At 35.4% G+C, this 23,506-nt stretch overlaps 1 protein-coding gene across 1 annotated transcript; it reads right to left on the reverse strand.

Moving 5' to 3' along the window:
• Positions 1–15,695: 15,695 nt before the first annotated feature.
• LOC120089970 (30S ribosomal protein S9, chloroplastic) lies at positions 15,696–17,782 on the reverse strand. Its single transcript, XM_039047424.1, has 2 exons — positions 17,339–17,782; positions 15,696–16,197 (listed from the first exon to the last, which is right to left on the reverse strand). Exons 1-2 carry the CDS (start codon positions 17,663–17,665, stop codon positions 15,910–15,912), a joined length of 615 nt encoding a protein of 204 aa, XP_038903352.1. The 5' UTR covers positions 17,666–17,782; the 3' UTR covers positions 15,696–15,909.
• Between the last annotated feature and the right edge of the window lie 5,724 nt (positions 17,783–23,506).

The raw sequence follows: 23,506 nt of genomic DNA on the forward strand, positions 1-23,506 counted from the left end.
AAGCATGTATATGAGTACTAACAAGTGGATCATGTCTTGAGTGATAACCAAAATGGTCTGTAGTAAATTGGATAAGGAGGGAATCTTATTCTTGGTAACGTTATGGACGCGGCCCACTTTGTGGAATGCCAGAAGTGTAGTGACTGAGTCACAGATGGTTGATCCTGATCATCTCGTGTTGGGGACATGCAAGCGGGATCGTCCTATACAAAGAGTTTGTAATAGACCTGATCAAAAGTGTTAATGTCTCGTTTATAAACCGTTTCATAGACAAAGACTTCCACTTCACTAGGATGACCATAGGGTAATATGGCTCAATCCTGAGTGAGTTGAGAATCCTGCCATGAGGGTGGTCCTTTGATTTGTATAGGGTGCGAGTGGCCAGGTCGCTGACTCAAACCTACCATTTTAGGGATTCGTCTGATTTAGAAGCTGGGAACTCAGCTACACAAAGATGGAATTCACTCCTTCCCCAGCAGGGGTAAGTAGATAGATGGATCTCATTAAGGGCTGATTTGAAGCTTGAATGATGTGGCGCCACACACCTTCTCTTGGCCCGAGAGGTGTTCACACTAGTTGGAACTATGTTTGTATGTTCATTAGAGAATCAGTGGTACGTAAGGAGTGAGATGTAAACTCAGCGGGTAAATGGTAAATTGGCCTAGCGTACTTACGAGCAATCTGTGAAAGGGTCCAATCGTACTCTGATTGGTTATATCCAATGGACATAGAAATATATCTGTGGTAAAGAGAGTTAACTGTTGGACTTTAGTGGAATTATTGACATTTAAGCGGATGGTGGATCTTCGTGGCTAAAGAGTTTAGTCAGCTATTCACGTACCGTTGGAGCTTTCGAGCTACAGGTCATTAGGTCACCTGCGTAGCTTGGATAAAAGTGTGAGAACCAGTAATTGGGTTACATTTAAATGTTAAATTGAAAGAGCAAGTTCAATTATATATGATATATATTGAACTTGTTAATTAATATGATATAATTAAGCTAATGTATAAGATACTATTATCTTTTGGAGGAAAATAGATATAAATATGATTTATATATCAAGTAGAGGAGGAAAATACTTATAGTAGATATGTGATATCAAACTATAGGATATAAATATAATATGATTATATTTATTAATTAATTAATTGATTAATTATATGATAATTAACCAATTATTCCACGTTCGGACGTGGGTAGTGGGCTGCGTTAGTTATGGTAACCGGAGGGTTAAAAATGAAAATCGTTTTCATTTTTTAGATCAAGCATTCAAATTTTCGTCCGCCCAAAAAGAATTCATGAAAGTGATCGTGAGAGCCTATACGATAGAAGCTCTGCAGTGTTCGTGTTCGTACTGATCGGTGCTATTGCAGTCGATATACCCGTGGGTATTGGTAGAACTATTGGAGGGTTTCCACTGCTTAGGGTTCAGACGTGCGAAGAGAGTCTTTAACTTGTATGAACCCTTTCCCTGTTATTCATTATGTTCTGAGCATGCCGATAATTAGGTTTATATGCATAACTATTAGTGTTGAATGTATATCTTTTGTATTTCGGTCACTGTGAAATCGGAGCGATTTGAACACGCTCATGGAACTCTCGGTATAAGATCCTTCAAAAAGACCCAGACTTAGTCCAAGAGGTCGAATCCCTGAAGAATTTTTTCGAGGAATTGACACTATTTGCCTCCCCTTGTCGTCCTTTGACTTTCATCAAGGACTCATAAGTCTATAGCTCTTAAGAAGAGTGGTCAGATTGTAGTCTTGCTTGTTCATAACTAAGTTATTATGGAATTGGAGAAAACTCTTCAGAATAGTCTCTAGAATAAAACTGACTTGGTTAGCCATGCCAATGATGGTCCCATTCATCTTAACCATGTCAAACTGGATCATCATGTTGAGAACATGTTCTCTAACAGGGGTTCCCTCGTTCATCCGTGTGTTAAAGATGAATTTTAGAGAATCATGCTTGATCTAAATGAAGATTGTCTAAACATCTCGCGTAGTTATTCCATGATTTCTAACAGGGGTTCCCTCGTTCTTATACTTCTTGGCTAAAACTTTAGTTAAGCTAGCCAAGATGTACGTTCATGCCTTTTCATTGACCTTAACCCATCTCTCATGTACACCTGAACATTTCGTGGTACATTAGGAGCAGAAACTTGAGAACATTCCTCAATCAAGAAAAATTCGAGGTCGTCAATTACCAACGTGATACTAATTGTGTTTTTCCCTATTGTATAATTTTTGCCAGTTAATTTATCGCACCAAAAAGATTAATCATAACACCCGTCATGTTTTTTAAGTTGCTGAAACCAAGCAAATTATTTTTAATAGATATTTTTCATAACTCTTTAAATCCAATCAAATTTAGTAAAATTTTAATGAACCCTAATTTCATCTAATTTTGCAATGATGCTTCATCGATTTAGAGTAAAAGGCACCGAAAGGTGGTCAGTCACCCCTTCAATGAGTTGAAACACTCTCAACTAATTATTACACCAGAATAACTTTTATTCCTACAATAATTAGTCACCATTGATTAGGTCAAGAAATTATTAACTTTTTTAATAATTTTCCATAAGTGTGACTGGTGACATAAAATTATGGGGACGCAATATGCGATACATGTCTTAGGTTATGCGTTGGAATGGAAATATGCGTTACTCTTATATGCAATGACCATGCGTTCCTATCACAAGTTTTCTTGCACTCTCGCCAAATATAACGAGAACGCAAGTTTCTCGGATGATCCGAGATCGAACTCAGGGACTTGTAGCTAAATGTATGCGGCAATGTGTTTGCGGCGGATGAATAAAAGAATGATGGGTGTTATAAGCTATAAACTACTCCTACTTCTAACTAACAGACAAAGCAGTGGAAGTATGCATGAGAGGTAGAGACACGACAACTGTTGACGCATAATAAAATGCATGGAAAATAGATAAAATGGGGATGATGATTTCACTGCAACACTGAGCTTGACCGCAAGGGCCACCCTAACCAACGCAAGCTATGTGATCATGCTACACACACTTGTGCCTAATTCTAGGACGTATGCAATGTATATGTGATAGTGTCGAGAAGCCTATGCCTAAGCCTCCATAACCCGCTCACGTGCTCTCGCACATAAGCGTGATGACCACATACCATCGTATCCTACTTCTGGACGCATGCAATATCCTATCCATAGGGTGCATATGCTGTGTAATAGCAAACGGAGCTTATTCCTAAGTTCTCCATTCTTGCTTATGCGATCCAATCCGCTCTCCCAAAACTTAGATTTGGTTTTTAGACTACTCTCTCATGTATGCCTAAATGACGAAAGATGCGCTCATAAGACAAGGTAATCGCATAAACCTGGTTGACGTAAGATTATTCCTATTCCTAGTGAACACTTGCTTACATTGCTTAATGTGACCAACCACTTACCCTCGTGGGCAGTTGGTTGTTGCTGACTTTACTCATAAACAAGCGTTGCTACAGCTTCACACTAAACAAATAAGATTTTCTCACAACACTCACGCAACGCACACCTCCCGATGGTTTGTTACATGCTTCATATTCCTATGCCGCATGATTAAGTATGCGATACTCTAACAGACTCACTAAGTGATGTAATGAAAATTAAAGATGCTAAGTAAATGGAGATGGAGTCGAAGGAAAATACAAAAATGCATTGATCACAAAATGTATTAATTCCTTAAGCCAAAATGTAATACAATACAATATAAGGAAAGAAGAGAAATGGAAAGGCTAGCTGGAAGTAATGTCTTGCTTCCAGCAGATGTGTGTCAAGGCTACCGGTGGTTCCATAGAAGGGCAGTGGAGCAGACTCTCTCGAGCTCTGACTCTGGAAAAGTCTCCGATCGTCACTCAAAATGGATGAAGGAGATGAAGAACTCTCAAGCTTTCTTCTCACGCTTTCGTCTAGACCACAAGGATCCACCCGAAGGTAGAAACTTGGATGATTTGAAATTTTATTCATCGGCTTCTATTTATAGAGCTTAATCACCGACCGCATTTATGGACCTGCTCTGAATCTGAAACTCACGGTGCGATGGTCCTTTTCTGAGTCTCTGCTGCTAACGGCATGGTAGGTAGGATGTCAACATCAGTTTTTTTATACTCCCAAGATATGTGTTCATGATTGGTTTCCGAAGTACCATTGCGTTCCACCAACCTCGCGATCACCCTTCTATAATGGTTATTCTTCTGTAGCTGCAACACTCTACGATGACCGCATTCGCTTAATGATCGCAACTTTTATGCGATGACCGCATTCGCTTGACGACCGTAACTTCTATGCGATGGACGCATGTGGTTGATGGCCGCAACATCCATGCGTTGAACGTATGCGTTCGCTTCTACGATGGGGAGATTCTCCGCATGCAGTCGTCTTTGCGATAGCCCGACTTCCGCGTATACGTCCACTTCTTGCGTTAGCTACAAAGATAGACAATTGAACACATAATAATGCATAATAATGGGTTAGTCGAGATTCTTAATGCCGATCGACGCAAACTCATTTTCTCATGAATTCCTAACATATTCGCCGTATATTCTACTTAACAGCCCTCATAATTCTAAATAAAAGGCCTAAGACGACGTGCATTTCTGCCCGTCATCACACCCCCAAACTTATAATCATGCTTGTCCTCAAGCATGCGTTATACTCAAGAAATTCTTAACTCACACTCTAGCTTTCCTTTACGATGACTAGTCTCTCAGAATATAATTTACTCATACCTCTGACCATGGCCGCAACGCTCTCCTCCACTTCGGCTACTTCTTCAAAAATATATTTTCTATGTTTAAATCCAGCAAGCCTTTTCTCAAAAACTTTTTATTCATTCCCCGCAACTTTGCGTTTAGCTTTTGAGAATGCGTTCGTTCAAAACAATTCAAAGCCTTGCGATTTCTTATTCGAATGCGGCATTGAACCTGGTTACTGATGACGGGCAGAAATGCATGTCATCTTAGGCATTTTATTTAGAATTATGAGGGTTGTTAAGTAGAATATGTGGCGAATATATTAGGAATTCATGAGAAAATGAGTTTGTGTCGTTCAGCATCAAGAATCTCAGCTAACCCACTATTATGCGTTATTATGAGTTCAATTGTTTATTTTCGTAGCTAATGCAGAAAGCGGACACATACGTGGAAGCCGAGTTGTCGCAAAGATGACCGCATGTGGAGAATTTCTCCGTCGCAAAGGCGAACGCATACGTTCAACGCATAGGTGATGCAGTAATCATCCACATGTGTCCATCGCATAGGAGTTGCGATCGTCAAGCGAATGCGGTCATCGCGTAGAAGTTGCGGTCATCGTGCAAATGCGGTCATTGCAAGATTGCGGCTACATGATGATAACCTAGAGGGATGAATGCATGGTTAGTGGAATGGAAGCATCAACGCATATCTCGGGAAAATCAAAAGATGGTGCTGACATTTCACCTACCACATTGTTAGCAGCAGAGATTCAGAAAAGGACCATCGTGCCGCGAATGTCAGAATCAGAGCAAGTCCATTAATGCTGTCGGCAATCAACCTCTATAAATAGAAGTTGATGAGTAGAATTTCATTTCATCCAAGGTTTTCATCCAAGGGTTCCTACCTTCGGGTGGATCCTTGTGATCCAGACCAAAGCGTTAGAAGAAAGCTTGAGAGTTCTTCATCTTCTTCATCCATTCCGAGTGACGACCGGAACCTTCACAGAAGTTAGATCTTAAGAGAGTCAGCTCCACTGCGCTTCCATGACACCACCAGCAGCCTTGACACACATCCGCTGGAAGCAAGATATTGCTTCCAGCTGGTCCCTTCATTTTATCTTCTTTCCTTATATTGTATTGTATTACATTTTAGTTAAGGAATTAATACATTTTATGATCAATGCATTTCTATATTTTCCTTTGACTCCATCTTCATCTTCATTGCATCACTTAGTGAGACTGTTAGAGTATCGCATACTTAATCATGCGGCATAGGAATATGAAGCATGTAACAAATTACAGGGAGGTGTGCGTTGCGTGAGTGTAATGAGAAAACCTTTTTGCTTAGTGTGAAGCTGTAGCAATGCTTGTCTATAGGCGGATGCAACGCTTGTCTATGAGTAAAGTCAGCAACAACTAACTACCCGGGAGGGTAAGTGGTTGGTCGCATTAAGCAATATAAGCAAGTATTCACTAAAGATAGGAATAATCTTACGTCAACTAGGTTATTGCGATTACCTTGTCTTATGAGCGCATCACTCATCATTTAATCATACTTGAGAGAGTAGTCTAAAAAACCAAATCTAAGTCTCGAAAGAGCGGATTGGATCGCATAAGCAAGAATGGGGAACTTAGAGATAAGCTCCGTTTGTTATTACACAGTGTATGCACCCTACGGAGAGGATATTGCATGCGTCCAAGAAGTAGGATACGGTGGTATGTGGTCATCTTATTTATGTGTGGGAGTACATGAGCAGGAATAGAGACTTAGGAATAAGGCCTCTCGACACTTCACATATACATCGCATGCATCCTAGAATTAGGCACAAGTGTGTATAGCATAATTGCATAGCTTGCGTTGACTGGGGTTGCCCTTGCAGTCAATCTTAAGGGTTGCGATGAAGACATCTTCACCATTTTATCTATTTTTCCATGCATTTACTACGCGTCAACAGTTGCCATGTCTCTACCTCTCATTCATACTTCCATTGCTTTGTCTGTTAGTTAGGAGTAGGAGTAGTTTGTAGCTTACAACCCCTATCATTCTTTTATTCATCCGTCGCAAACACATCACCGCATAGCATTTAGTTACAAGTCCCTGAGTTTGACCTCGGATCACTCGAGAAACTTGTGTTCGCTTTATATTTGGCATGAGCACAAGAAAACTTGTGACAGGAATGCATGGTCATCGCATACATTCGTAATCACATATTTTCATTCCAACGCATGACCACCGACGCATGAGAATCAACGCATAGCTTAAGACATGCATCGCATATTACGTCCCACATAATTTTAGTCATCAAGTATTTGACAGCTAATTTCACGTCACCAGTTACGCTCTTCGTTTTGGCTTGCCCCCACGTGTGTCCTGCGGACAGCCAACTTCGGTTGCGTTCCATATTCAACTCAACTCTTGTCTTGGCTTAATTTTGCTTGCGCCAGACAGAGGAGTTGCACTTATGCGTTGATCCTGGCGACTTACATTCGTTTTGGCTTGCCCTCATGTGTGTCATGTGGACATCTAACTACGAGTAAGCACCTTTCACAACTTAACTCTTATCAGCATGGGTTTCCCCCTTGCGACAGTGGAGTTGTTATTCTCAATTTTTTTTAAAGAAAATGATCGCAATGTAATGAACACAATTCTCCGGGATCGCTGCCACCCCCAAACTTAGAGGTTGGCAGTGCTCTCGCCGCAAAGCTAAAGACAAAATCAACAGGAATACGGTAACAAATGTTTGAGCAAAGGTTTGCACAAAATAAAACTTAGATTGTCAAAATTTGAAGAAGTTATTAAAAGTAAGGAGAGCCTTGCGATGCTTAGTTCGGATGCGGTGAATTATACGTACCATCATAGATGCATTGCAAAGGAACACAATTAGATAAGGAGAATTTCAAAAGGATAATGCATAAAAGATAACAAGAAAAGAACCTTAAGTATAATAATGCATGCGACCATGCTTTGGAATTCATGCGATCGAAGCCATGCATTGAAAGATGGAGGGAATTCTTCCGTTGTACTGCGCACTGAGGAGAATTATTTTCGCACCTACAAGGAGCAAACGCACCACAACCAAGGAAGCATATACATATCCAAAATAACAATAAAAATAAACTAAACTAGAAACGTAAGGTAAAGATAGAGTAGAAGACGTCCCTGGAGAAAATGAAGTGATGTCACCGTAAGGAGTCTCCCATGCAGGAGATTTATCTCAACTGCTTAGGTCAAGAGGCTCGCTCTGACCCTGTCTCTTATACACATCTAGATGTGTATAAGAGACAGCCATGTAGGAGATTTATCTCAACTGCTTAGGTCAAGAGGCTCGCTCTGACCATTAGAACTTCCGGCAATTTGTTGGGCCCATGCAGCCGTTATGTGCTTAGAACTACCTTCAGCTCATGCGACTGATTGCCCTTCTATCTTGAGGTCAATACTGGTTTTCAGTACATCGTCTACACACCAATATTGTTTGCAACTTGGTTGCACAAGCTACAATATTTCCCAAGATAAAAAGGTTGCCTGCAAAACACAAAACTCAACAAACTATTAACTGCCAAGTCCTCGGCAACGATGCCAAAAACTTGGTGACGTAAAATTGTAGGGACGCAATATGCGATGCATGTAGGTTATGCATTGGTTCTCATGCGTCGATGGTCATGCGCTGGAATGGAAATATGTGTTACTCTTATATGCAATGACCATGCATTCCTATCACAAGTTTTCTTGCACTCTCGCCAAATATAACGAGAACGCAAGTTTCTCGGATGATCCGAGATCGAACTCAGGGACTTGTAGCTAAATGTATGCGGCAGTGTGTTTGCGACGGATGAATAAAAGAATGATGGGCGTTATAAGCTATAAACTACTCCTACTCCTAACTAACAGACAAAGCAGTGGAAGTATGCATGAGAGGTAGAGACATGACAACTGTTGACACGTAATAAAATGCATGGAAAATAGATAAAATGGTGAAGATGATTTCACTGCAACACTGAGCTTGATCGCAAGAGCAACCCCAGCCAACGCAAGCTATGCGATCATGCTATATACACTTGTGTCTAATTCTAGGACGCATGCGATGTATATGCGATAGTGTCGAGAAGCCTATGCCTAAGCCTTTATAACCCACTCACGTGCTCTCGCACATAAGCATGATGACCACATACCATCGAATCTACTTCTAGACGCATGCAATATCCTATCCATAGGGTGCATATGCTGTGTAATGGCAAACAGAGCTTATTCCTAAGTTCCCCATTCTTGCTTATGCGATCCAATCTGCTCTCCCGAGACTTAGATTTGGTTTTTAGACTACTCTCTCAAGTATGCCTAAATGATGAATGATGCGCTCATAAGACAAGGTAATCGCATAAACTAGTTGACGTAAGATTATTCCTATTCCTAGTGAACACTTGCTTACATTGCTTAATGTGACCAACCACTTACCCTCGCGGGCAGTTGGTTGTTGCTGACTTTACTCATAGACAAGCGTTGCTACAGCTTCACATTAAACAAATAAGGTTTTCTCACAATAATCAAGCAACGCACACCTCCCGATGGTTTGTTACATGCTTCATATTCCTATGTTGCATGATTAAGTATGCAATACTCTAACAGTCTCACTAAGTGATGCAATGAAAGTTAAGGATGCTAAGTAAATGGAGATGGAGTCGAAGGAAAATATAGAAATTCATTGATCACAAAATGTATTAATTCCTTAAGCCAAAATGTAATACAATACAATATAAGGAAAGAAAAGAAATGGAAAGGCTAGCTGGAAGTAATGTCTTGCTTTCAGCATATGTGTATTAAGACTGCCGATGGTGCCATGGAAGGGCAGTGGAGCAGACTCTCTTGAGCTCTAACTTCGACGACGGCTCCGGTCGTCACTCGGAATGGATGAAGGAGATGAAGAACTCCCAAGCTTTCTTCTCACGCTTTCGTCTGGATCACAAGGATCCACCCGAAGGTAGAAACTTGGATGATTTGAAATTCTGCTCATCGGCTTCTATTTATAGAGCTTGATCGCCGACAACATTTATGGACCTACTCTGAATCTGAAACTCGTGGCGCGATGGTCCTTTTCTGAGTCTCTGCTACTAACGGCGTGGTAGGTAGGATGTCAACATCATCTTTTTGACACTTCCAAGATATGCGTTCATGATTGATTTCCGAAGTACCATTGCGTTCCACCAACCTTGCGATCACCCTTCTATCATGGTTATTCTTCTGTAGCTGCAACACTCTGCGATAACCGCATTCGTTTGATGACCGTAACTTCTATGCGATGACTGCATTCATTTGACAACTGCAACTTCTATGCGATGGACGCATGCGGTCGATGGCCGCAACATCCATGCGTTGAACGTATGCGTTCGCTTCTACGATGGGGAGATTCCCTACATGTGGTCGTCTTTGCGATAGCCCGGCTTCCGCGTATGCGTTCGCTTCCTGCGTTAGCTACAAAATAGACAATTGAACACNCCGGCTTCCGCGTATGCGTTCGCTTCCTGCGTTAGCTACAAAATAGACAATTGAACACATAATAACGCATAATAGTGGGTTAGCCGAGATTCTTAATGCCGATCGACGTAAACTCATTTTCTCCTGAATTCCTAACATATTTGCCACATATTCTACTTAACAGCCCTCATAATTCTAAATAAAAGACCTAAGATGACGTGCATTTCTGCCCGTCATCAGTGACCTTCCATTTTAGATCCTAGAATTCCACATCAATAAACTTATCGAAAGGAAGAGCAAATTGAAAAAAAAGACTAAAGTGACCCTATCCATTTCTGGAGTTTGTCCTGATATTGATTCCATGCAAACACCTTCCAAAAGGAGGACACTTCCAGGGTGTCACGAGGTTGAGCATGAAACCTCACTTTGCAAACTAATAAAGGAGACTGTAGAATGTGTTGATACACGTCCTTCTCCCACTTACTATAAACACTTTCTCCATTCATCTTGATATTGACCTATGTAAACAAATTCTAAAGGGAGGACACCTCTAGGGTGCCACGAGGTCGAGCATAGATCTCACGGTGTGAACTTTAACGAAGAGCATGAGAAGAAACATGACATATCATATACACATTTTCCCTCCCACTAAGTATTTTGGAACCTAAGGTTTATTACTTTGGTAAATCAAGCTAATAATTCATCTAAGTGTTATTAGTTGGTCCAATATAACATTTATATTGGATACTTTAACAATATATTTTTTTTATCAAATGCTTTAATAAACTAATTACATAATTGTATGCTTATAAAATTTTGGCTAATTCACCTTTCAGATCGGTTCCCAGATAGGGGTGTTCTTTTACGGTTAACTTAAGTACCTCAGCCTAAACATAACATTCGTTGGTTAGAGGTTCCTTATAATCAATATTTTATAAATTCAATATTTTATTATTTCATTTTAATCATATTAAAAGACACTAATAGATTAACATTTTTCTAATCTTATTAGAAATATTTTAACATAAAGTCTAATTTGATAAATTTTAGACCATTTAAAACTTAATGAAACATTATGTTTGTATGTAGTTCTTTATTACATATTTTAATCTAACACAGTAATCATCTAACATTTATATATTAGTGATTTATTAAAACCTATGGCATGCATTTTAATGACATTAACTCTTATACTTACTAAGTAATGTCATGCTCAATGCAATTCTATCTTTATTAAATAACATAACAATTATATTATATTATCTCTAATGAAAATTAATCACATGTCATCATATAATATAACACTTATAATAAAATATGATGCATGAATATGTTTATCTTAAGGTGGGATTTTAAACCATATGACATACATTATGCAACATACATTAATTCAATCATAGATCACATGCATAATATTAAATTAATCCGCAAAATAGACCAAATTTGGCATTCCTAAATGATAACTAAATTAATATAATCATATTATATTAATTAATTTATTTTTTTTAAAAAAAACTGATGCAATTGTCAAGGCTCGAACCCACGTCTCATGCACGCTCGGGGGAGTGTTGTAACTATTGGAGCGCCGCTACGCTGGGGAGAGCACTGTGACACTACTGCACGAAGGAAGGAACTTTCGCAGCGCAGTAAGGGGGCATTGCAGTACCTCTACAATGCTAAAACCCAAGGCCTCCGTGTTGTCCTAGCAACACTATGGATATGACCCACTTTGTAAGAGTTACAAATGACGTGATCCAAATCGTTCATATGGAGATATGCGAATGGGGGTATCCTATACATGAATTTGTATAAGATCGGACCATGAAATCATTATCCCTCTTTGTAATGCCATTGACTGAAGAGATCAATATTTCATAGGATAACTATATATAACTCGATCTTAATCCTGAATGATTATGAATTCTTGCCTGTGAGGGCTTGTCCTTTGTTTTGTGTGGGTGAGAGTGGCCCAAGTCGCCGATTCAATAAGTTTATCATTTTAGGGATGAGACCAAAGGGGGAACTAGAAACATAACTGCACAAGATAGAATTTACTCATTCTCATCTTTACGGTAAGTAGATGAGTAGTTCCCTTGAGTGCTGGGTCTTGAACAAAGGGTACCCATCCTCTCCTTGGCCCAAGAGGGACTTAGTTTATGGTAGGACTATAAACAGATTGTTCATTAAAGGAATCATTGGTACTTAAGGAGTAAGAGGTAATTACTGAGGTAAAATAGTAATTTGACCAAGCTATAATTATGAACAACTCATGAAAGATAGACTTACTCGTAATGGTTTAATCCATGGATGCAATATGTTCTACAATGCTAAGAGTGCAACTATGTGTCTTTAGTGGAATGTCCCATGGTTAATGAATGTTGGTTAATTTAATTAAAGATTTTAATTAATAAATCTCGGATCATTGAAGCTTATAATTTGTATGTCCATTAGGCCCCCCTAGCTCATAACAAGTAAACAAGGATCAATAATTTTGAAAGAATTTGAATTGTTCAAATTAATTAAGGAATAATATTAATTGTATATGATACAATTAATATAATGCATACATTGTAATATAAAATTAACTTGAAATGAGATTCAAATTAAACTATATAATAAAAAGGAGGTTTATTGTATTTGAATTACATTCATATTAAAACTATAGATTAAAAATTAATATGAATGAGATTTATATTAAAAACTATAAATTATAATAGAGATGTATATTTATATATTTGGATAAGATTCAAATATTTAATTGAATATTAGATATTTAATTTTGTAAATTAATTAATTAATTTAAGATAGTTATTAATTATTANAATTAATTTAATTGGTTTAATTTAATTAATGAGTGAAGTGGGTGGTTTTCAATCCCACTTTGCTTTAAACAAGGTAGGGAAATTTATGGTTTTTATAGAAGAAAACTTAGGTTCCTCCCCTTAGATCCCTGTCAAGCTTTTGCAGGGACGATTTCTTTGTTAAAAAAGATCTCTTATAACAAAATTGATTCCATCTTTTTCGAAAGGAGGTTCCCACGAGTCGGTTTCTTATCAAAGAATAGCAGGGAAGATATTTTAGAGGCTTTCTTATACGCGGGAGATTGGTTGAAGAGAAGAATGAAGACCTGAAGATGATTTGAAGAAGTGTTTTTCAAACGTAATATTTTTCTTCTTTCCTGTAACTCTTGCTTAGCCTATTTTATTGCATTGTGAATGTTGTATGTTCTTCTTTTCAGTGTTGTAAATTCTAAGCAAAATCAAAGCAACAGGCGATCAATTACTTCCGTGGGATCGCTGGGGATTCAATCCCTTCACTTTTGATAGAAGTTTCAAGCAATCTGATACAAACCAAAAATTTATGTCAACTTTAGTATTCTTGTGCATCCGTAACACCAAGATAAATTGAGACCCAAAAAATTCAGATCTTACTAGAAGTTAAATAAAAAAAAAATTGGACATGCAGTAAGGAATTGAAAAAAACATATGCATTTCACATCCTGCAGCTTCATCATCGTTCAAAATTCCAACCAATCTAATGAAAGATCATAACATATTCTCATCACAAGAATGTGTAGAGAAGATCAAAAGACAAATCCAACAGATAATAGGAAACTATAAGGTTCTGTCAAGGTTCGCTCATGTCACACTTAGAAAAAAGCAATATTCTTCTAAAATCAGTTTTTAATTAATTTTTAATTGTATTATTTAAAAATAAGATTTTTTTAATATATTTATCTATTTCTCACCTAATCAAATCTATTTTCTAATTTTCATGAGTTAAATGGATCCATCTTTTTTAAAAGAAATTATACCATATCGATTTGTTTTAATAAAATTATTTCACTTAATAATTAGAAATTAATCTAGAATAAAGTAAATAAATCATTCTAAACAATTATTTAAAATTATAAATTATATAAAAAAAAGAGTTAATAATAGGTCTATTTTAGTTATTACATTTAAAACAATATATTTTGTATTTATTTACCAAACACTAAAACATACTTTTTTTTTTCTTTTTGAAATTCATCAAACACTAATTTACTTCATTACACAACTGATTTTTCATCAATTATTTTAAAATCTTGCATCTTTGTGGCTGTATTACCATTGAACTCATAAAAAGTGATGTCCTCAATTTTGTATAAAATAATATTTATTTTAATATTTACATTTTTTTTATTTCTTAATTAGACATGTTTGAGATTTATTCTAAAATGATTAAAATCACTCTCGTCATTTTTAATACCACTCCAAAAATACCTTTCTTTTCGAAAAGTACTCAAAAAATACATTTAATCATGAAGATTATTTCAAATGGCAAAATTGTCGAAAATATTTAGAAACTATAGCCAAATTTCAGAATCTATCAATGATAGACACGTCTATTAATGTCTATAAGTGTCTATCATTGATAAATTTTGAAATTTGGCTATATTTTATAAATATTATGGTTTATTTTTCTTTATTTAAAAACAACCCTTTATTCAAAATGAATATTTAATAATATAAAAATTGTATTTGAATGTGTAAAATTAAACATTGAAATGATTTTGAGTGTCAATGTTTCAAAGTAATTTTAAACATGATAAATGTGATTGTTGAAACTTGAATGAAAAATTTTAGACTAATCACAAGTTACCAACACTTCTCAAACATGTACTAACAATCAACAAAAGTATTATAAAGCACATGAATTCAGTTAAAATTAATTCTAAAAATGAGAGATGGGTAAATATTTATTTAAAGTTAGTTTGATAATCATTTAATTTTTTATTTTTAAAAATTAAAATTATAAAAATTACTTTTATCTATAAAATTTTGTTTGTTCTCTTCTTTATCCACTTTCCTAATATTTTCGAAAATTAAAGCTTCATTTATTTATTTATTTCATCCATTCCATGACCATAATAAGAGGAATACACGTTACACCACAATTTTAAATCAGATATTTGTTTAAAAGTGGTAAAAAACATACATAAATTTAAAAAACTAATATTATTAGAAAAATAAACTTGGATTGTTGCTGGAAAATTTTTCAAACTGTAAAAATAATTTAAAATTTTTTGGTACAATGAACTTCTAATTGAAGATAATGTTCTTTAAATTTTCGCCAATACGAACGCCTATATTCATATTGACAATTTCAAATACCTACGTATCTAATTATGTGATAAATGTTTTAATTACCTTTTTTTCCCCTTTTAGTCTGAGCGTAAAATTTCTCAGAAAAAAAAAAGTTATTTATAAAAAGATGAACTAGGAGGAAATAGCAAAAAGATTGCAAGAAACTTGATTCTTAATCTAAAAGTTCTTTTATATTATATAGTCACCATGTCCACTTCATAAACAAAGCATTGTGAAGAGAGAATGTAAGAAGAGAGCAGCACAATAATTAAAAAACAACCTATAAATGAAGCCAACAGATTTCGAACACTCATGACAAAGGGCCTAAGAACATATTTTTTAAAAGAGTAAATCATAACAAAATCAGGATCCTAAAGCCAAATTATATGGACTAAGAACATATTTTTTTTATAAAAAAAAGAATTATAATGATCAATTATGGGTTGACTTTTTTAATACATATCCTGGCTCCTGCTCAAATTTCATATGGAGAAATGTTTAAACACTATATTAGAGAGGAAAGAAAGTAGAAAACATCTGGGTTGTACAGATAAAGTAGGAAACGAGGCTATTTAAAAAAAATCAAGAGGAAAATTGAACCTCAACGCTTGGAGAATTGTGGGGCTTTACGTGCTTTCTTGAGACCAGCCTTCTTTCTCTCCACAACTCTAGAGTCTCTTGTCAAAAGCCCCTCTTTCTTTAGAGGTGATCTGTGATCATCACTCACCTTTAGCAGAGCACGAGCAATGCCAAGGGAAATTGCTTGAGCCTGGCCAGAGAGCCCACCTCCTTCGGCTTTCACGAATACATCGTAGCTACTTTCATATCCCAATGTTACTAATGGAACTTTCACATATTGAAGCCACAATGGATTTCCTTGAAGGTATTCCTGCAACAAATAGTGTATTCCAACGTAGAGGTGAGTATAATTCTACTGAATAAACCATCCCAGCTTAAAAAATTCATATAAAACGAATTGGTTGTTATAACAAGTTGTCCTCAATAAATAAATAGAAGCTCAAGTACAAATTGGGCGAGTCTTCTTATTCCAAATAACGTGTCATCACGTCAAGTTTAAAAGAGATTATCCAAGCATCAATACCAGAAAAACGTGTCATAGTGAGCATAGCTTAGCGATATTAAATTTCCTACCTCCACTTGTACTCAACAAAATAAATACCAAAAACCCTTTAAAAGGAAAATCACATCCTAACAAGAAACAAAACACGTTTGTTCACAATGAGCAAAGCTCGAAAGGTTTGAGCTTCCTATCACCCCTACTCCCACAAGTTAAAAAAAGAGTTAAAAAAATTGTACACTAAATTCACTTGTTTGTAGAGAGAAACCAACATCTTAACATATTAAAGAACAGATGTACTTGAGATCATGGTTGCCATCTCCGGAAGCACAATGTCAAATGATATGAAGAGAGTCGATGAACACTGGCAAATTGCAAATGAAAGATTTGCAATGTGATCTGACCTATCGTCATCAGATGTTAAAGATTTCCATATGTAATGTAAGTGGAAGAATAAGGGCACATTTTCACTCCCACACCCACTAAGAAAAAACGAAGGAATCCCCAAAATAGATATGTCTTTTGGCATTTAGAACCATTTCACTGGAAGCTCAAACTCAAACTTACAAGAAGCACAAGATATAGATACAGTCGCATCAGTTCTTTATCACTTGTTCCGCAGTCCCTCCGAATTTAGCACCAAGTGATGGAATAAAATCTAAGTTCACCCTATCAGATGTAAAGAATGTTGTTCTCAAGTTCATTCCCAATTCAACATAATAAACTTTGCAGATCGATAACAGAGACAGCGGAGAGAAAAATCAGTTCCATATAATAACAATCATTGGTTTAATCCAAGAAAACATTTGCATTGCCATCAAATGAACCTAACCGAATTCAGCAAAAGAGACAAAACCCTAAATCGTCCAAAGAACATCCAGTACCAAAATTAGGAAGTAAAAAATGGATGAAACTAAACGAAAGTACGCGAAGAAGGGAAAAGGTAGAGGACCTTAGCGTCGCGGTAATTGATAATAACTTTGCCAGTGCCTTCTCGAAGGACAACACGAGCTACGGCAGATTTCCGGCGACCAGTGCCAATGAGAGTTTGCGCGGCGAAACCCCCAGGGAGGCTCGATTTTACGAAGCTCCTGAGGTCCGCCGTCTCCACTCCGGCAGCGGCGGAGGCAGATACCACAAGTGGGGTAGTAGAGGAGGCATGGGAAATTTGAAGAGATTTTGAACGGGGAAAGGACAGGGCATTTGGCTTGTGCGATACTTGGGAAGAAAACGAGAGAGAAGATAGAGAGAATGCAAGAGAGGATACAGAAGTAGCCATTTTCGTGGTCTGTCTATCCAGAAAGAAGGTAGTTTCTTCCAGAAATTGGAACTGCAGTGGATACAGGGACGGGTGAGATGATGAAACTCAAAGGGGATAATGTGTGTGAATTGACTATATCATCCTCTCAATACTCTATATAATTGTTGCATCTATTATGAAGACATTATAATATAAAAATGAGTTTTTTTTTCTTTTTCTTTTTTATGGGATGACTCAATCTGCGAGGCATTAACGAGAAATAACCTAGTCTTAAAAACTAATGGATACTAACTTTTTGTTGACGTCACAGAGCACTCTATCGTCTAAATTCCTTCTCACGGTGGGGATGTCTCTTCCATGGTGAAATAGTTGAAGTCTAAGACTATGTTCATTTCAATAGATTTTTGCAAAATCGTGATAGGGCTTCACTATAATATTGTAGTCAGAGGGCACCCATGACCCCGATTGGATGGTTGTTGGTTAAAAGAAAATCTCAATTGAAACTAATATTACGTTGGACTCCGATTATTTTCGCAGTGGGATAGATGTTTCTAATGCGATAGTACCATGTGAGGTTGATATCTCCAAGATTGGGTCATTTGTACAAAACTCTCTTATAGTATTATACTATATTTTCATTTGTACTTTCGATTGTCGATTTAAGGTTTGTTTAATTTAGCTTTTTGAGTGTTTATTTAAAAAGAGAATCATTTAAAGAAAGGTTAGAGTATTTGTCAACTATTTAAAAAATAAGTTGGTTTGAAAAAAATATTTAAAATCAAAATTTAAAAGAATATGTATTTAAATGTTCAAGGATTTGTCTATCTATTTAAACAATATATAAAACTACCAAAATATTTTCATTAAGAACCCCCTTATTTCATGAATTGTAGGTTGTAAGTTGAAATCTCTTCTTCTTCTCTCACTTGATAAACCTATTTTTATTACTCTGATGCGTACACTACCAAACCCTAACAACTAATGGATAAACGTATCGAAAACTAATGTAACAAGTGGTCTCCGATTGTTAACTTGATGCAATGATTTTACGATTAGGCCAAATTTATGATAAAATAAGACAAATTTATCACTAAAAAGTTGAGAGAATGCTTTATAAGAACAAAGTTTATATTTCAAATATATTATGTAAAAAGCAAATATCATAATCCTCCAAGTGGCTAAATTATACTAATTATCTAATCTCTCACATCATACCCATTTGGCCTTTTCTTTTATAGTTTTTGAAAATTTTGTTACTTTCCTACTATTTCTTTACGATAATTTTTATTTGAATACATTGTCACCAAAAAAAAATGAAGTTTTGAAAACTAAAATTCTGCTTGGTAATTATTTGATTTTTTGAAAATTAAGACTATAATATTGTTAGTGCATTGGTGTTGGTTATAATATTTGGTTGTCCAAGCCTTGATGTTGGTGACCTTGTTCCTCATTTTATCCTATGTGATGTTACAGAAGATGTCTCACCTAATGTTATTTTTGTCTTGAAATATTTTTCTCGTTGTCTGTATGCCTTATTTTTATGGATTCTTTCCTTCCCTGGGTATTGGTCAATGTTGGTCCATATCTCTTGCCTTTCTAAAGCTGTGAGTATGTAGAGGTATGTTCTCAGTGCTTTACAGTTATTGATTTTTGGAAGAAAAATTGATTGTTCTCGTTGGTTGCCTGTGTAAGCGAGGGTATGTCACTTGGTATGAGTGTGTGTTGAAGAAGATGTTACTATCCATCTGTATTCAAGTCTTGGAGAAGCTTGTGTTTTTGTTAGTCAAGAGTTTTTCTCTAGACTGTCTAGAAGTAAAGTAATTATCCATGAGAAAAATTCCCAAACTTAAGGAGAGCTTAAGTTTCTCAAATGAAGAGGTCCTTGTATGAGACAAGGAAATATTAAGATCACAGTTGAGAAGAAGTCTCACACTTGGAGAGCCTAAGTTGTTATTCACTAAAGTTAGCTTTTCGTTTGCCTTTGTAGATGTCTTCTATTAATAGATAAGTACGACGTTGTAACTATTCAACTTTATACTGGTGAAACATTGGGCACATCAACCTCCCCCTCCTCAAACATAGGTGACATTGTATCAAACTAGATTGCCAAACCTTGTGATTTTTCCTACCATATCTAATATTTGTTTCATTCCTTGTTATTAGTGATGTTGTAACATTGTGTGTGACTTGTGATGCGGGTCTCATTTCTTCTAGTATTTCAATATGTGATTCTTTAGATGGAATCAATCAAAGAAGGTGGATCTACCGTTCGTCCTTCGATCCTAGGTGGAAAACATTACTTATACTGAAATGCTCAAATGATCATGTTTCTTAAATCCATTTACCAAAAACCTTCGAAGGCAATTATAATTGGTTGGTCTCCTCCACAGGTAACAAATAAGAAGGGTGTTAATGCTCTGATCAACTCACCGAAGAGTGTTGAATTTTCCAAAGGATTAGATAAATTTTAGTTTCGTCCTTAATTGTAGTAGTGGAAGTACAGGTCGAATCCAAAGGGAACTTTCATGTTCCTCAAATAAAATGCTAACAATCTCGAGGTAACTGGGGGGAGGGGGTTTGGTTGAGTATTGTTTGCAATTAAAATATGTAGAAATTAAACTTGCATGAAAGTAAATGATAGTGAGAGACAATTGTGAAATTATGATTAAAAACATCTAGCCTGAGTTTATTTCGAAGTTTCTCCAATTATAATCGATCATCGAACTCTAGATTATACTTCTTGCCTAAGCCTATCCAAATTGATTAGAAACGCTAATCAACCATATAATTAACAAATTAGCCAACATGAGGTAGATGAGTCCATACTAATCACACCTAAACTAATTGCATTAAGTTCTAGAGATTATGCTAGATGAAACTCTAACCCGAAGTGTTGTCATTAGAAATTCAATGTGATTTTTCTCTAGGTTGATTAAGTAATGCTCATTAGTGATCAATTCACAATAAATAAATTAATCTATCCTATTGTTACTTGGTGATTTAGGGACTCAATCAAGTATAAATTAATAGCTATCAATCATGCAATCTAGAATAGTTCATCAGATAATTTATCGACAAAATGATTAATAAACAATTCATTCAAGAGAGAAAATCCATAGATAAGAGTATGAAATATTTTAGGATGAAGAACATGAAGGAATCAAATTCCTCAAGGGACGCGCATGAACATGTGTGCCTTTGAAAATTGTTTCAGAAATTCATGAAGAACAGAGAAACAAATAAAACAGAGGGTCAACATATTCACGTACGCATGCTTTCTACAGGGGTGAGAAGACTTACCCTTGAAGACTTTCTTCAAGAAATTCTTCTCTGAAATCACACGAATGTCCACGTAAAGTCACGAACTAGACACTACTACTTGGGTTTTCTTGCTATTCTCCAGCAAGAATCGAGATGGTAGGATCTCACATTTGGAAGAGAAAAGTTTACATAGAACTTTTTATGTACAACCTTTTGGAGAGAAATATTTTGTGTGAGAGAGTTAAGATCTTTAAAAGAACTCTTATTCTTTGTACTTGAAAATCATAGAACACTTATGTGAAAAACCAGTAAGATGGAAGATACAATTGGTTGGTGGAGAAGTTACAATTCCCCTCTACCAACATGTATACCAATTGTTTTCATTTAATAATTCATTTAATATATATATTAAATCAAATTTAATATATATAATTAAATAAATATTAATTAATTTAGTAAATTAAATATCATATATTTAATTTCATTTGAATTTTATTTAAATAATATCCATTCATATAACCTATAATTTTAATATGAATCTCACTCATATTAATTTTAGCCTATAATTTTATATGAATCTTATTCATATGAATAATATTTGAATCTTATTCAAATATTTTATTCTCTCATATAATAAAATATAATTTTGAATATCATTCAAATTTTTTATTATAATGTATCTATATACATTATGTTAATTGTATCTCATACAATTAATTCCCTTATTTAATTTGAACAATATTAATCCAAAAACTAGATGATTCTTGTTTTATCTTAAGTGAGCTAGCAAGAGGACCTAATAGACCTACAGATTATAAACATCATGATATGAGATTAATTAAACTCTTTAATTAAATTAATCAATATTCATTAACCACAGGTCACTCCACTAAAGAATTACAACTGCACTCTATTTTGTGTCCATAGATATAACCAACCAACAGTAAGTCGACCTTCATGAATCACTCGTAAATAGAACTGAGTCATCTTATAAAATATTAATCTCTTCAGTCAACGGTGTTATAAAGAGTATTAATCATTTCACGGTCCGACCTTCTATAAATTCTTTGTATAGGATACCTCCACTCGCATGTCTCCACATGAACAATTAGAATCAAATCGTTTGTAACACTTTATAACTCTTGTAACAATTACAAAGTGAGTCGTATCCGCAATATCATCAGGATAAGACGCTCATTCTTATCTATATACTAAAGACCATTTAGGTTATTATTTGAACATGATCCACTTGTATGTTTACTACATATTGTTCAAGTTTCATAAAATTGTTGGGGTTGATACCCTGAATCTCATGGGTTTCGTAGTTTGTAAATTATTTGTACACGAATTGTTTAGTTAATAAAATAAAGTGTTATTTCATCTGACATTTAATTTGCATTAATTCAAATTCAATAAACTAGGATCCTAGGTTTTAGTGTAGCTTAAACATGTATGTGGTGACATATAGGTGGATCATGTTTAAGTAATAACCTGAATAGTCTGTAGTATATGGATAAGACTGTGTACTTTATCCTAATGACAGTATGGATACAATCCACTTTGTAATTGTTACAATTGTTGTAAAGTTTTACAAAGGATCTGATCCTGATAATTCATGTGGAGACATGTGAGTGAGGGTATCATATACGAAGAGTCAATTTATAACACCATTACTTGTAGAGACTTACATTTCACTAGGATGACCATAGGTAACTTGACCTTAATCATGAGTGAGTTGTGAACTCCTACCTATAAGGCAATCCTTTGATCTGCATGGGTGAGAATGGCCAAATTCGCCAACTTAATATGTCTACCATTTTAAGGATTCATCTGAGTAGGGAGCTAGAAACACAACTATACAAGATGAAATACAGTCCTTCCCGGTCATAGGGTAAGTAGATGAATTGCTCCCTTAAGGGTTGATTCCGGGTCTTGAACAACGAGATGCCTCACCCTTTCATTGGCTAGAGAGGGGTCTAGTTTATAGTTAGACTATAATTAATTGTTCATACGAGGGATCAGTGATACTTAAGAAGTTAGATGTAATTACAGGGGTAAAATGGTAATTTGAGCCAGTTGTAGTTACGAGCAATTTGTGAAGGGTTAACTTACCATTGATTTGTTATATATATAGACACAAAAAATATATCTATAGTGCGAAGAGTGCAGCTATCGGTCATTAGTAGAGTGACCAGCTGTTAATTAATGTTAATTAATTTAACTAACGAGTTTAATTACTTAATCTTGTATCATTTGAGCTTCTAATCTGTAGGTACATAAGGTCTCCTTGCTAGCTCAATAAGAATTAAATAAGAATAAATTAATTTTCGATTAATTTGAATTGTTCAAATTAATTAAAGAGAATTAATTGTATGAGATGCAGTTAATATAATATATACAGTTACATTATAATATAAAGTTTGATGAGAGAGATAAATATTTGAATATGATTCAAATATTAATTATATGAATAAGATTCATATTAAAACTATAGGTTATGTGAGAGAATGTAAAGTTAGATTATATTATATATGATATAATATAGACTATAAGTTATATTATATGTGATATAATATAAAGTTTGATTTAATTATATTA

This window comes from Benincasa hispida, chromosome 11 (genome assembly GCF_009727055.1).
Source record: "Benincasa hispida cultivar B227 chromosome 11, ASM972705v1, whole genome shotgun sequence".
NCBI classification, from domain to species: domain Eukaryota; kingdom Viridiplantae; phylum Streptophyta; class Magnoliopsida; order Cucurbitales; family Cucurbitaceae; genus Benincasa; species Benincasa hispida.